The 13,615-nt window shown below is 52.6% G+C and overlaps 1 protein-coding gene across 4 annotated transcripts in view; it reads left to right on the top strand.

Moving 5' to 3' along the window:
• Window positions 1-13,615, top strand: part of GLP1R (glucagon like peptide 1 receptor) — a 46,274-nt gene that overhangs the window by 15,792 nt on the left and 16,867 nt on the right. For 3 of the 4 annotated variants that reach the window (XR_013383585.1, XM_077904157.1, XM_077904158.1), the window contains exons 2-7: window positions 191-287; window positions 1,045-1,152; window positions 8,592-8,710; window positions 9,053-9,159; window positions 12,802-12,955; window positions 13,436-13,595. Coding sequence is in view for 3 of the 4 variants with exons in the window: in XM_077904157.1 (XP_077760283.1) it covers window positions 191-287; window positions 1,045-1,152; window positions 8,592-8,710; window positions 9,053-9,159; window positions 12,802-12,955; window positions 13,436-13,595 (745 nt within the window). In the remaining variant the exon portion in view is untranslated. Of the gene's footprint in view, window positions 1-190; window positions 288-1,044; window positions 1,153-8,113; window positions 8,286-8,591; window positions 8,711-9,052; window positions 9,160-12,801; window positions 12,956-13,435; window positions 13,596-13,615 lie in introns of all 4 variants that reach the window. The other variant, XM_077904159.1, reaches the window with a different exon arrangement.

Raw genomic sequence — 13,615 nt, 5'->3', positions numbered from 1 at the left:
CACAATAACTTGCTGAAGCAAGTGAAGCAATAACTTGCTCTGCGCCTCTCTCAGAGATAGCCAATGCCTGGTGGAGTTTGGGGCTCTAAGGTCCCCTGGAGATGAAGAAACCAAGCCTGTGGCAGCAGGAGGTAAAAGAGAGGTTGGCTGGACCCAGGAGCATTCCATTTCTCCTTATCCCCCCCCACAGGGTGCCACTGTGTCCCTCTCCGAGACAGTGCAGAAATGGCGAGAATACCGACACCAGTGCCAGCGCTTCCTGACTGAGACTCCACCTCCAGCCACAGGTGAGTCCAGGTGGGGCCCTCACCCAACCAATTCCCTGGAGACTTTGAAGCCCCACCTCCACCCCAACCGCATCCCCACCCCAAGCCATGCTTGGGCATCCCTTGCCTCTCCAGGATGCCTCTAGCTTGGGGTGCCATGTTATTCCCTCCCACTTCCAGCTTGAGCCTCTTAGGAGCAGTGACCTGGCCTTGCCATCCTCTGCCTTCCTTCGCACTTCCTGGCCTGTGCCGGGGCTGGAGGCCCAAGCAGCATATTTATAGAATAAATGTTTCAGAGGAGTTTACAGGCTGGTGTAAAGAGCAGAGACTGGAGGCAGGTAGGCCTAGGTTCCAATCCAGACCCCGCAGTCATAGCACAGTGGCCACAGGGAGGTTATCTTCTCATGAGCTACCATTTCCCCCTCGTCTGCAATGGATCCTTGAAGGATAGGCCTGTAGGGATTGTTTATTGAGCTCAGGTATCCATGTAACACACATCGTTTGTCCCCAAAAGGCCCTGTGGGCTCAGGATTGACCCCATTTTACGGATGAGAAAATAGACATTAAATAACTTGCTCAAAGCTCCACTGCTGCTAAGTGCCTGGGTCCCCTTGCCCCGTACCTGCTGGCTGGGGGAAGTGCGTGGCAGATGGTAAGGGCTCAGCAGAGCTTAGCAGGGCATGGGGGGTCTCCCCTGCCAGCCTCTGTGGTGGGAGCGGAGGGGAGATGCCAGTACCAGTCCAGGCGGGGACTCAGAGACTCTTCCTCCCGCACCCAGGCCTGTTTTGCAATCGGACCTTCGATGAGTATGCCTGCTGGCCGGATGGGCTGCCGGGCTCCTTTGTGAATGTCAGCTGCCCCTGGTACCTGCCCTGGGCCAGCAGTGGTAAGTCCTCGCCATTTCCCCCTGTGTCCAGAGGCTGGGGGTGGGGGCGGAGTCAGAGCAGGGTGCACTCTGCTGCCTTTCTGCCCAGACCCAGCCCTCCCCTTCCCCCACCCAGAAGGTCTTTAGGCCTCCTAATGGGTGCCTGACTTTCCCCGGGAGGGGGAGTGAAGAGTATCAGGTATAACATAGGCTAGGGCCTGTGCTGGCAGGCGAGGAGAGTGCTGGAGTGTGGGTTTTTTTTTTTTTTCTTAAGATTATTTATTTATTTATTCATGAGAGAGAGAGATACAGAGAGAGAGGCAGAGACACAGGCAGAGGGAGAAGCAGGCTCCATGCAGGGAGCCCGACGTGGGACTCGATCCCAGGTCTCCAGGATCACTCCCTGGGCTGAAGGCGGTGCTAAATAGCTGAGCTACCCGGGCTGCCCTGGAGTGTGGGGTTTGACTTAAGCCCCTTCCATCCAGGAAAGGGGCCAGGTAGGAACAGATCCGAGGGTTGGGGTATTACCTAGAAGCACCATTGCTCTGGGCGTGTGTATATGTGCGTGTGTGTTTATGTGTAGGTGCCCCCTACCTCGTACGGCTACCTGCCACCTCCTGACTAGGGAGGTTCACTGGTCAGATGAACGCAGATGGCATGAGTGATCAGGGCATTGGTAGGGTTGTCTGGCCCCAGTGGGTTCCCTCCCTAGCTCACTCCTGCCTGTAGGGGACACTCTGCCCTGGAAAAGATGTGTCTGGGCAGGTCTGAGAGTCTTTGGAAGGCAGGGACTTACAGAGGCTGCAGGGCAGAGTAGCTCTGACTGGAGGAGTAGCTCATGCACCCCCACGGCTACCCATCTGTCCCAGGCACCAGAGAGTTTAACAGGAGACAAGCACCCTTGCCTCAAGGAGCTCACAGTTTCAGTAAGAGGAGAAAAGACACTTTCATTAATAATAATAGCAGCTAGTGTTTACTGCCTATCTATGTCCCAAGTCTTGCCCTAAAAGCAGAGTATTTGTTTACTCTTTACAACTATCCCCTCGTTATGCTTGTACAGATGAGGAAATTGAGGTCCCAGAAAGCTTAAGCCACTTGCTCCAGATGATGTGGTAAATGGCAGAGCCAGGATTTGAACCCAGACTGCACTCAACCACTGTGCCTTGAAGGGGCCTTCAAGCAGAACCTGGCCCCAAAGCAAGCCTGAGAATGAGGTATGGGAAGGCAGCAGTCTTTCTGGAGGAGGCGGCCCCTTAGTGGAACATCAGGGCACCTGGCAAGGCCTGGCATTGACTTCACCTTAGAACGAAGGACTAAAGTCAGATGAAGCCCAGGCAGGGGTGCTAAGGAGGCTCCCAGTACACCTCCCTCACCCCAGGGTGTGCCAGGAGAGCCTGGGCTTGGAGAGAGGCACACACCTGGTAAGAAGCAGCATGGATCCGTGGCCCCTCACACAGCACTTCTGGGACCTGTTGTTAGCACTTTACACACCTACACTCACCCCTCACAAGAACGCCATGAGTAAGTACTCTGATCATGCTCTCATTTCACAGAGGAGGAAACTGAGTCACGGAGATGCTAAGTGCCTTTTCCAAGCTCACAAGCTTGCGAGTAGCAGACCCAGGAATCAGTTCCGGAGTCTGGTTTAGAGTGTGTTTAACTGCTCCATGAGGCTCCCTTGAGTGTGCAGGTACACACCTGTGTGTGCATGTGGGTATGTTCCTGTGGGGGGGCTCTGGGCATGCAGACAGGTGAGTGGCCTGGGCCTCTGCAGGCTGGGAGCATTCCAAGGGAGGGCAGCAAGCTGCCTGCCCTCTCCCTACCAATGAAAAAGTTGAATCCTACAATCTGATGGCTCTGCTTGCCAATGCTCTGAGCAGCTTTGTGAACTTCAGCAGATTCCCAGACCCCTTTGTGCCTCAGCTTGTTCATCTAGGATATGGGATAAAGCCAGGTGACGAGGGTATTGGGAGGATTGCAGGTCCTTGAGAAATGGTTGCTGTTCATCTTTTTCACCCACCCTATTTATCGGGCTCACTGCCCCAAATCCACAGACTTCCCTTGCCTCCCGGAGGTTTGGGACCGGCTGCTTGGCCAGCCTGGGTCGGGCCTCTAGACCCCAGGGAGCCAGGCCCAGGACAGGGCCCATCACTCAGCACTTAGCTGCCCCCAGCTCTGCCTGCCACTTGCAGCTCCATCCATCACGTTTAATTTTATTTGAGCAGGAAATAGGTCCTGGTGGTGCCCGTTTATGAGCGAACACAGTTTTATTGCTTTCTCCATGAAGATATTGGCTGCCGCACAGGCCCCCTGCCAGCCTCCACCCCCTCCCCTGACGCACCAAGCTAATTCACTCCCTTTTCTGACACTCCCAATCACGGAGCCTGCCTTTCTCTCTCCTGTCCTGAGTTACGGACCTGCAGAGACACCCACCGTGGGCTCCCACAGCATAATTGCTGTTTCTGGCTTGTCCTGGTAGTCACTTCAGCAGAGGGGGGCACCAGGGGCCTCCCTAACACCCACTAGGGCATGTGGAGGCAGGAAGAGGACAGTAACTGGAGCTTTTTTGGGCTGGTCAAGGGAAGAGCCTATGGAGAATCTTTACAGTTAGGGTGGAGTGAAGGACCAGGGTGCCGTAGGCAGGGTCCTGCAGAAACACACTCAGCTGGGAATTGGAAGAGACTTTACTGGAGGGGCCACTTACAGAGGTGGGGCAGGGCTAAGGGGCCACTGAGGTGTGTAAAGCACCAAGTACTCTTAAGGGGGGAGCTTTAGCATCCTAGACTGGAGTGGAGCAGACACGGGGCTACGGGGCTCCCCTGACACCTGGAGGTCATGGTGATGGAGAGGCCAGCCAGTAGGGCTGTGGCCACAGAGGGGCCCTCCTACCTTTTGCTTGTGTCTCAGGAGTGTGTGAGCGTGCGTTGGGGAGAAGGGGTGACCCCTCACCACAGGGCTGAAGAGGTTGGCTCAGAGGCCCAGGAAGCCCCAAAGGAAGGTCAGAGCCACCTCTTTTGCCTGGGGTGTGATATCAGGAAGGCTTCCAGAGAGAGGTGACATCAGCGCCAGGCCTGAGAGAACAGAGAGATGGAGAAGAGGGAAGGAGGGCCCTCGAGGAGGGGAGGACAGCCAGGCAACTCCTTGGAGTTGGGGCCAGGCCTCAGGCCTCAGAGCCACACAACATCCCAGGGAGGGGACGCCAGCCAAACCCTTGACTTCCGAGCCCTCTAATTCAGAATTCGGGACTCCAGAGGGCAGAAGCAGATGAGTCAAGGAAGGAACGTGTTCAAGGTGATGCCTGGCATCAATGAGACTTTGTACCAGAAGGCTTGAGTGGCTGCCGAGAGCCTATTGCTGCCCAAGGGCCATCCAGCAGCCTCATTTACCCACAAACAGCTGATCTGCTCCTTACAAATCATTCCGGTCTCATTAGCTGCACCCCCTCCTGATCTGTACCTGCTTGTTGGTTTAGTTCTCATTATAGGAGAGTCGTAAAATGCTTTTAAAATGGCCTATAACTCACAATTCTCAGAAACTCTGACAGGTGCTTCCCTCGAGTCTCGTCAAGCCCACGAGCTTTCACAGCGGGCCGGTGTTGCCCCAAGGAGACCGGGTCCAGAGCTTGGCCCTGGAGCAGTTGTGGCTGATGGGGTGCTGTCCTGCTCCAGCCCTCGCCTCCACGAGGGAGCACCTTCTGGAGAAATTGGGGTGGGGGGCAGCAGCAGGGCTTTCGATGTAACCGTGTCTTGAAGGCCTCCTGTGCTCCAGGCATTTCCCGTGCTTTATCTCCTCATCCTCACACCACAGACCTGGGATGCCATCACGGTTCCCATCTTACAGATGAGGAAACGGAGCCAGGGAGGTCCGCCCGAGGTCCCATAGCTGGCTGGGGGCAGAACCGGGATTTGAACGGGGGCCTCCGTAGTTCAGAACCTGAGTCCTTCTCCTGGGCCGTGATGGACGCGCTGCCCCTGCCCCCCGGCACCCCATCCTGCCCCAAGCTGGTGCCTTCGGTCCCAGCCCTGCCTTTGACCCTCATTCCACCACACTGCGGGGAGCCTGGGACTACCCTCTCCGAATCTTAGCTTCCCGGGCCGTCAGCTGGGCCCAGGAGTCCCGGCCGCCGCTGTTGCCAGGGTGCAGAAGCTAATGGATTCATGAGCAGCTCTCCACGGCCCTGAGAGCCTGCATCCACGTGGAAGGGCGGCTGTTAGCTTGATTACAGACGCCGCTGCAGTTTCCGGGAGGGGAAGTGTTTAATTGGGGGTTTTATTTCCAGCACCAGGGTCCGGCTTAATGAAATATCCCTGGGCCTCCTGGCATGCGGCCGGCTGCCTCCTGGTGTTGACAAGACCAGAGCCAAGCCCCTGGCTGTGATTTACCAGCGGCTCCTGGGCCAGATAAAGCTGAGCTGATAAGCAGGGCTGGGCCCGGACCCACCCCACCTCCAGCCGAGATGGGCATCTGGGGACCACGGGCCTGGCCAAGAATGAGCCCTGGCTTTTAATACTGGCCGCTAATGAAGGATAATTGACAGACACACCCTCATGGGCTCCCTGAGCTTCTCGGGGACACAGTGATCCCTTGACCCTGTGCCAGTAACAACACGTCTGTGCATGTATCCCCTCCCCATCTTCCCAGCTGGCCCCAGACAGAGGGCCCAGGAATGGGGCAGGCTGCCGGGATCCGCACTGGCCACAGGATCTGCTGGGAGGACGTGGGGAATATCAGCAAACCCAAGCCCAGAAGAAGGGCACAGGTGAAATGCACGTGGCCACTGCTGAGGGTTAGCAGTGAGCTTGGCTGCTAACTTGCGACCTCTGAAGGCAAAGAGCTGGGGGTCTAAATCCGGACTCTGCTACTTCCCCACTGGATGGTCTTGGGCAAGTCGCCTGGCCATTCCGAGGCTCAGTTTCTTCACCCATAAAGTGGGGTTAACTGCACCTACCTTGTAATGTGGTTGTGATGTCCAAAGGTGCCAGGCACGCACAGGTGTGTAGTATGTACTGTGAGTGTGTAGCTTGCAGGGAAGGCGTAGAAGATGTGTGTAGGGGAAGAATAGCAACTGTGGGTGCTCCTGTGCTAGGTGGTATTATTAGGGTATCCCTGGGGTCACACTGCTGTGGGCTGAGGCCTGGGTGAGTGGGCAGTTGGGTGGTTTGTGCCGCATTGCCATGTCCTCTCCCTTCTCCTGGTCCCTCCGCCTCCTTCTTCCTCCCCCCTTGCTGTCATCATAGGGGGCTGCCAGTGAGGGCTCTGGCCTGAGTCTCCCTCCCTCTGGGGTCAGCCCAAATCCCCGTCACTGCCACTTACGACCAGCTTGGTCTCATTTAACATGACTCAACCCCTGCAGCAGATGAGAGAGGCACTGGGGTCCTGAAGGAGCCCTTCCAGTTGCTCAATCAGACCACATGCCTCCCCTTCTCTGCCTTTGTCTTGGCCTGATTTTGTTCATAAACTCATTTGAGGGGCATTGGGACTTGGCTCTTCTCACAGCTAGAAGTCCCACCATTAGATTTTCAGGTTTGTGTTTCTCTTCCAGGTAAAGTCTCTTAGAATACAGGTTCTTCTAGAAGCAGTGATGCTGCAAGGAGATTTACCCTACAGTATTACCAGATACTTCTGTCTCCTGATGGGGGCCTTGGTTCAGGGCTTGTTTATGAAAGAGAAGGGGGAGAAAGGAGAAGAGTGAATAGGAGGCTGCACCGAGTGATGGGGGGCCCGGGGGTAAGGGAGGATGAGGGTCTGACACACACACCAACAGTGGGCAGATTGGGTGTTTGGGAACTGTCAGACCCCTGGGCTAGATGGCTGTGTCCCTGCTGGGTGGGCCCTTCCGGGGCAGGCCTTGGGGGTTGGAGTGCTCCCTTCATGCTCCGCTCATGCTCCCATCATGCTCCCATCATGCTCCCATCATGCACACATGTCGATGAGCCTCTCCCCATACACTGGACTTACTGCAACCTCTCCACCTGGAAACTTCTGGCCAGGGCCTGTGATGCTTCTCCATGCTCCCTCTCTCCCTCCCACTGCACCTTCGTCCCATAGCTGGTCCTTAAAATCTTTTAGTCCTTTAGAATTTCTGAATCTTTTCAATTTTGTCCTGGCTCCGGTTTTCCTCCTTGGTCTCCCTGTTCTAACTAACCCTAACCCTGTTCTTGACCCTGGTTTCCTGGCCCTGGGGTCAGACTTACACTCTCCTCCAGAGAGGTAATGAGGCGTTTCCTCCCAGGCACAAGTAAGCCCCTCCGTCCCTCTCATGAGCTCACAGTGAACCAGGGACCCCAAGCCACCCACCTCCCTGGATAGGGGACAGTGGGGCATGGTGGCCTTAACGTGAAGGGGCACGGGAAACATCCTACCCTCGGTGCTGTTGGGCCTATGTTTGATCTCTCTTAGTTTGCTTTTTTTTTTTTTTTAAGATTTTATTTATTTATTCATGAAAGAGAGAGAGAGAGCGAGGCAGAAACACAAGGAGAGAGAAAAGCAGGGAGCCCGATACAGGACTCGACCCTGGGACGGCGGGATCATGCCTGGACCGAAGGCAGGCATCCAACTGCTGAGCCACCCAGGCGTCCCTCTTAGTTTGCATTTATGCTATTACTTTCTGAGGACCGTTTCTCCTGTGAGTCCGCATTACCTGAAGCTGGGCACTGTGCTTCTGCCTTCAGACTGGGTGCTTTCTGAGGAACGGGCTGGACCTCTCCCTCCTCTCAGACTGGAAGGTCTCCAAGAGCAGTCTCTATCCCCTAACATCTGAGTGGGGCTATTTGAAGGGAGGACTGGATCTTCCCCCTTTGGAAGGAGGGTCTCCAAGGACTGTGCCTCTATCATCGACATTGTATTCTCTTTAATCAGGCCATCCTTGAGGATAAGATAGTGTCATTTCTATCAGATTAGGACTTCCTAAAGGCAGGACTATGTCTCCTCCCTCAGACTGGGGCTCCCTGAGGACAGGGCTGTGTCTCTTCCTTCCTCTCAGGAGCTGTGGGCGCATCTGTCCAGGGTCTCTTCTGTCTGTCGAGTGTCGGAGGGAGGTAGAGGCTGAGTCCTGAAAATCAGAAGTCGCAACGTGTGTCTGTGGAGCTGTCAGGTGGTCAGCGCCAGACCTGTCAGTACTGTGACTTGAGGTTGGAGGCAGGACATGGAAATGGGTTAGAGTTGTCTCATCTCAAAAATGTAGTTTCATCAAACTGCATCCCAGGGTGGCCAAGAGGAAAGGCTGAAGGGGGAGCTGGGGCGGCCCTTAGTGACTGCCTGTCCTGTCCTGGGCCAAATGGGCAAATGGCAACGGAGGAGGGCCTGCGTATGTATGTGCACATGTGCATGTGTGTGTGTAAGAGGTGTTGCTGACTCCAGAAGGTCAATTCTGGGGGCGCTGGGGTGACCCTCAGGATGGGGAGGAACGAGGGGCAGGAGGCACTGAGCCAAGGCTCAGCTCCTGTGTCTTTCCGCCCCAGTGCTGCAGGGCCATGTGTACCGATTCTGCACGGCTGAGGGCCTGTGGCTGCGCCAGCACAACTCCAGCTTGCCCTGGAGGAACCTGTCCGAGTGCGAGGAGTCCAAGCGAGGGGAGAGAGTGAGTTGAAGATGGGGGCTCTGCATCAGCGAGGGGTGGCAAGGTCCCAGCCTCACTGGAGCAGGGACCCTGGGCACCCGGTGGGCCAGTCTGCAGCCATCTGTGGGCTTTGCACACCATGCCTGCGGGGCAGAGATGACCTGTGTTCACCCCACTGGTCTCGGGATAAGGCCCTAGAAGTCCAAGGTTCATGGCCACAGGTCATTTTCTTTCTTAGTTCTGGGGTTCCCAGTGCATCCTGTTTTGGGGCCCTGCTTCTGTCCCTGGCCTGTGGGAAAGAAGGACGTGGGAGAGGAGGGTGTGGCCTGCCTCATGGGCACTGTGTCCCCCATGTGCACACAGAGCTCCCCAGAGGAGCAGCTCCTGTCCTTTTCCATCATCTACACGGTGGGCTATACACTCTCCTTCTCTGCTCTGGTCATCGCCTCGGCCATCCTCCTGAGCTTCAGGTAAGAAGCATGGGGGCCCGGAGGGGCCATGTCATCCCAACCCTCTGCTCTGTCCCGGGTAGATGAGGGAGCACCAAACTGAAGTCACAGAGCAGCAGCTTCTTCTTGAGACATCTCTAGAGAACCTGTCCCCTCCCTGCATATGAGGCTGAAAACACAGGAGAGGACACTGTGTACTTGGTCTGAGCTCTGTAAAAGCAGGCATAGAATACTGCAGAAAAGAAAAAGCAAACACCACACGAGGAATGCACGAGGCACGCTTCCCCAAACCATGATAGCGGGTGGTAGGATTCGGAGAAATCCTCTCCAGGGAGCATGCAAAGCTTAAATCATCAGGAATTCAGTACAATTTTGGATAAGATCTCAAGGGTTTAGAGACTCTTCTCTTTGGAGCTTATGAGCCCCTTGGAAAAGGTCTTCCCTTAAATCTAACCTTCCAGAGAACCACGTTCTTCTCACTCCTTCCACACTTGGTGGGGGTGGGCTGGGTAGGGCGGGCTGGGTTCAAGGTCAGGAGGGATTCTGAGTGCAGGGACCTCAGGCTACCAGCCAGCAGAAGTAGGACAGGCCTCCTTCCTCCTGCTGCCCCCATGCCACCTGGCACAGGGAGTGCTGGGCGCACAGTCAGTGCTCGATACACGCACTCGCTCAGTGAATATTCTCCCCCTGTGTTATGAAGTAGTTCAGAGATCTGAAAACACAGCGGCTGATCCTGATCACTGGTGCACTCAATACCCAGCCTAAGAGCTAATGCCTACCACACAGTCAGCGCAGTCACGCGGCCCTGGGGGGACTCCCAACCAGAGGGAACCCCCAAAGAGGCTACTTATAATCCCCATACGTCTCTGTACTTTTGCCACTGTAATACCTATAAAAATATGTAGCGGCGAGTTTTGCATATTTTTTTTAAAGACTTTATTTATGAGAGAGAGAGAGAGAGAGGCGAAGACACAAGCAGAGGGAGAAGCAGGCTCCCTGCAGGGAACCTGATGCGGGACTTGATCCCTTGACTCTAGGATCACGCCCAGGGCCGAAGGCAGGCGCTAAACCGCTGAGCCACCCAGGGATCCCCATATTTTTAATGGCATGTTGTACATATTCTTTCGCAGTGATATCTTTGGCCTGGTAGTTCTTGTGAGATTCATTCATGTTAATACAGGTAGTTCTGTTTCATTTATTTTCACTGTCACTCCAGACTCTGATGTATATAACATGTTACAATTTATTTGTTGTCACTTTAATGGGTATTGGAGTTTTTCCTTTTTTTTTTTTTTTCCTTCTCTGATTTACAAAGCTTGCTACAAGGAACATTCTTACTTATGACCCCCCTGTGCATTTCTCCAGGGGCACATACCTCTGAGTAGAATTGCCTGGTCTGAATACCACGTGCTTTTGTTAATTTATTAGGTGAATTTGCTCTCCAAAGTGGTCATACCAGTTTGCCCCCTTGCCAGTAATAAATGAGGGCTCCCTTTGCTTAACATCCTCACCAATATTTAGTATTTTCACCTCATCGTTGCTAATCTGAAGCATGTGAAATATCTTGTGATTTTAATTTGCATATCCTGGATTCTTAGGGAGATCAAGCATTTATGTATATTTCATTTTGTGAATCACTTATTCATATCCTTTGCTTACTTTTTTATTGGCTTGTTTGGCTGCTTCTTTATTATTTTGGCTTTTTTTTTTTTTTTTTTTGGCTTTCATTATATATTCTCAATCCTAATCCAGGGTATACCCTCCCTTAATCTGCAGTTTATTTTTTCACTCTCTTTTTTTAAAAAAAAGATTTTATTTATTTATTCATGAGAGACACAGAGAGAGAGGCAGAGACACAGGCAGAGGGAGAAGCAGGCTCCATGCAGGGAGCCCGATTCAGGACTCGATCCCAGGACCCCGGGATCACAACCTGAGCCTAAGGCAGACGTTCAACCACTGAGCCACCCAGGCGCCCCTATTTTTTCGCTTTCTTGATGGTGACCTTTATGCATTGAAGTCCCCATTTCTACTGATAAAATTTATCAATAAATGTTATTAATTGATAAAGATTAATTTTGCCAATTAGTAAAAAAATATCAATTTTTTCCAAAGACCAAATTCCTTTATGGTCTTGTTTGAGAAGTCTTTCCTCACCCTGGGGTCATAAGTTTTGGACCTCCCTTTTGTTTCTTTAATCCATTACTTACTTACTTACTTAATTTTTGTCTATGGTGAAATTAAGAGATTTAATTTATTTGATATATATATATGTATATATATATATATACAGTTAATTGGTTCAGTACCACTTGTGATAGCTCATCCTCTCCCCTTTGGGTTTACAGTGCTTACTGTGCCATGCAGCAAGAGTTATCTTTGCCTGGGTTGGTTTTTGTCATCTGTATTCTTGCCCTTTTTCCTATTTATCTATCTGATTGTCAATACCACAGGGCTTTAAATACTATAAATTCATTGAAAACTTCAGTTCGCTTATAGTGAAGACTTCTACTCTATGGCTCTTTAGGAGTGTCTGGACAATTTATTCTTGGTTCTTTATATGTTTTGAGAGTTCCAGGAAAACAAAAAATCAATCCTGTTGGAATTTTTGGCATGGTCTTACTGAATTTATCAATTACTCTGGCGAGAACTGACACCTTCAAAGTAGTCTTTCTATCCATGAATGTGTGATTTTAAGTCTTTTCTAACAATTTTCAGCAAGTTTTATTATATTCTCTGTAGAGCTCTTGCCCGTCTTCTGTTAGTTTTTTTTTTTCTATGTAGCCAACTAAAAAACTATAAGTGAATTTTTAAAATTCACTTTTAATGGTTTGTTGCTGATATACATAAACGCACATCAGCAAACTTGCTGGATGAACTCTCCAATCAGTTCTGATAATTTGGGTGTAGATTATCTTGGATTCTCTGCGAAGATACCCTACCATCTACAAATAATGACAATTTTGTTCCTTTATTTCCAATTCTTACACATTTTTTTCCCTTGCTCTCTTACAGTGGTCAGGATCTGTACTACAATGTTGAATGGATGTGATGATAGCTTTGTAAGGCGAGGCAATCCTTATTTTCTTGGGTTTGGAGGAAATGCTTATAAAATTTCTCAGTGGAGAATGATGTTTGCTCCAGTTTGGGTAGATAGCACTTATCAGGTTAAGAAATGCCCTTGCATTTGCAGGTTGGCTGTGCGTTTTTACCTGAAAGGATATTGAAATTGTGTCTTATATTTTCTGAATTCCTACCATGTGCTCAGCCCTCATCTGCCCCTGTAAGGCAACCTTGAGGCATGTGAGAGATAGGTCCTTTCCTCAAGAAGTGAAGCAAAGTCTCCATTGGGAAAAGTCCTCACACATAAACCACTTGGCTTACACGTGACTCTAGAAAAGCCGATGCTGTAGAGAGGAGGGTAGTGTGGATGCCAGGTGGTAATGACCACACACCTGAAGCCTTCATGGAGATGCAGGACTTACACTGGACCCAAAGGATTTTCAGGTGCACGAGGAAGAAGGGCATGTTCAGAGGAAGAAAAGACAGGAGCACCATCCCAGACGCAGAAGCATGCCTGAGGTGTTACGTTAGCTTGAGAACTGAGGCTTGTGAGGCAGGCCTTTTGGCCATCTTGCCAGGAAGGAGCCGTGCTTTCTCCCACAGACACCTGCACTGCACCCGGAACTACATCCACCTGAACCTGTTTGCGTCCTTCATCCTCCGAGCGCTGTCCGTCTTCATCAGGGACGCGGTCCTCAAGTGGATGTACAGCACGGCCCCCCAGCAGCACCAGTGGGATGGGCTCCTCTCCTACCAGGTGTGTGGTGTGTCCAGGAAGGACCTGGGGAGGGATGCCCAAGTGAAGGCCAGCTCCCCCCCAGCCTCACCTGGGTCTGACACAACGGAAGGCAAGAGCTGCCTACGCCTGGTCTGTAGGGTCCCCCAGTCTAAGGAGGTGGACGCTCTCCCTGCCCCTAACGAGTTCCGTCTGACACAGGGAGTGCTCTTTGGAAATGGACCCAGGCCTGACTCCCTGCTCTGCGAGCTGCAGAGTTTGGGGCAAGTCACCTAACTTCTCCCAACCTCGGTTTTCTCCCCTGTCTGGGGCTAATATTAGTTTCCTCCACCCCCGACAGTGATGCAGTGAGCTGAAGCACTGGCCCTGGTTAGCCTTAGCCCTCTCAGCCTGCATTCAGGGGGGTAGGGGCATGGCCGGGGCGGGTGGGGACGGGTGGGGGAGTCAAGAGAGGCAGGAGGCAGAGCTGTTGCCCCCTGGGGACCCTTCCTCTGCCCCCAGGATTCTCTGGGCTGCCGCCTGGTGTTCCTGCTCATGCAGTACTGCGTGGCAGCCAATTACTACTGGCTCCTGGTGGAGGGCATGTACCTGTACACGCTGCTGGCCTTCTCTGTCTTCTGTGAGCAGCGCATGTTCCAGCTCTATCTGAGCGTAGGCTGGGGTAAGGCCCACTGTCATTCG

Source organism: Canis aureus, chromosome 7 (assembly GCF_053574225.1).
Source record: "Canis aureus isolate CA01 chromosome 7, VMU_Caureus_v.1.0, whole genome shotgun sequence".
Taxonomy (NCBI): Eukaryota; Metazoa; Chordata; class Mammalia; order Carnivora; family Canidae; genus Canis; species Canis aureus.
The sequence above is the reverse complement of the archived record's forward strand: the minus strand, read 5'-3'. Positions and strand labels throughout refer to the sequence as shown.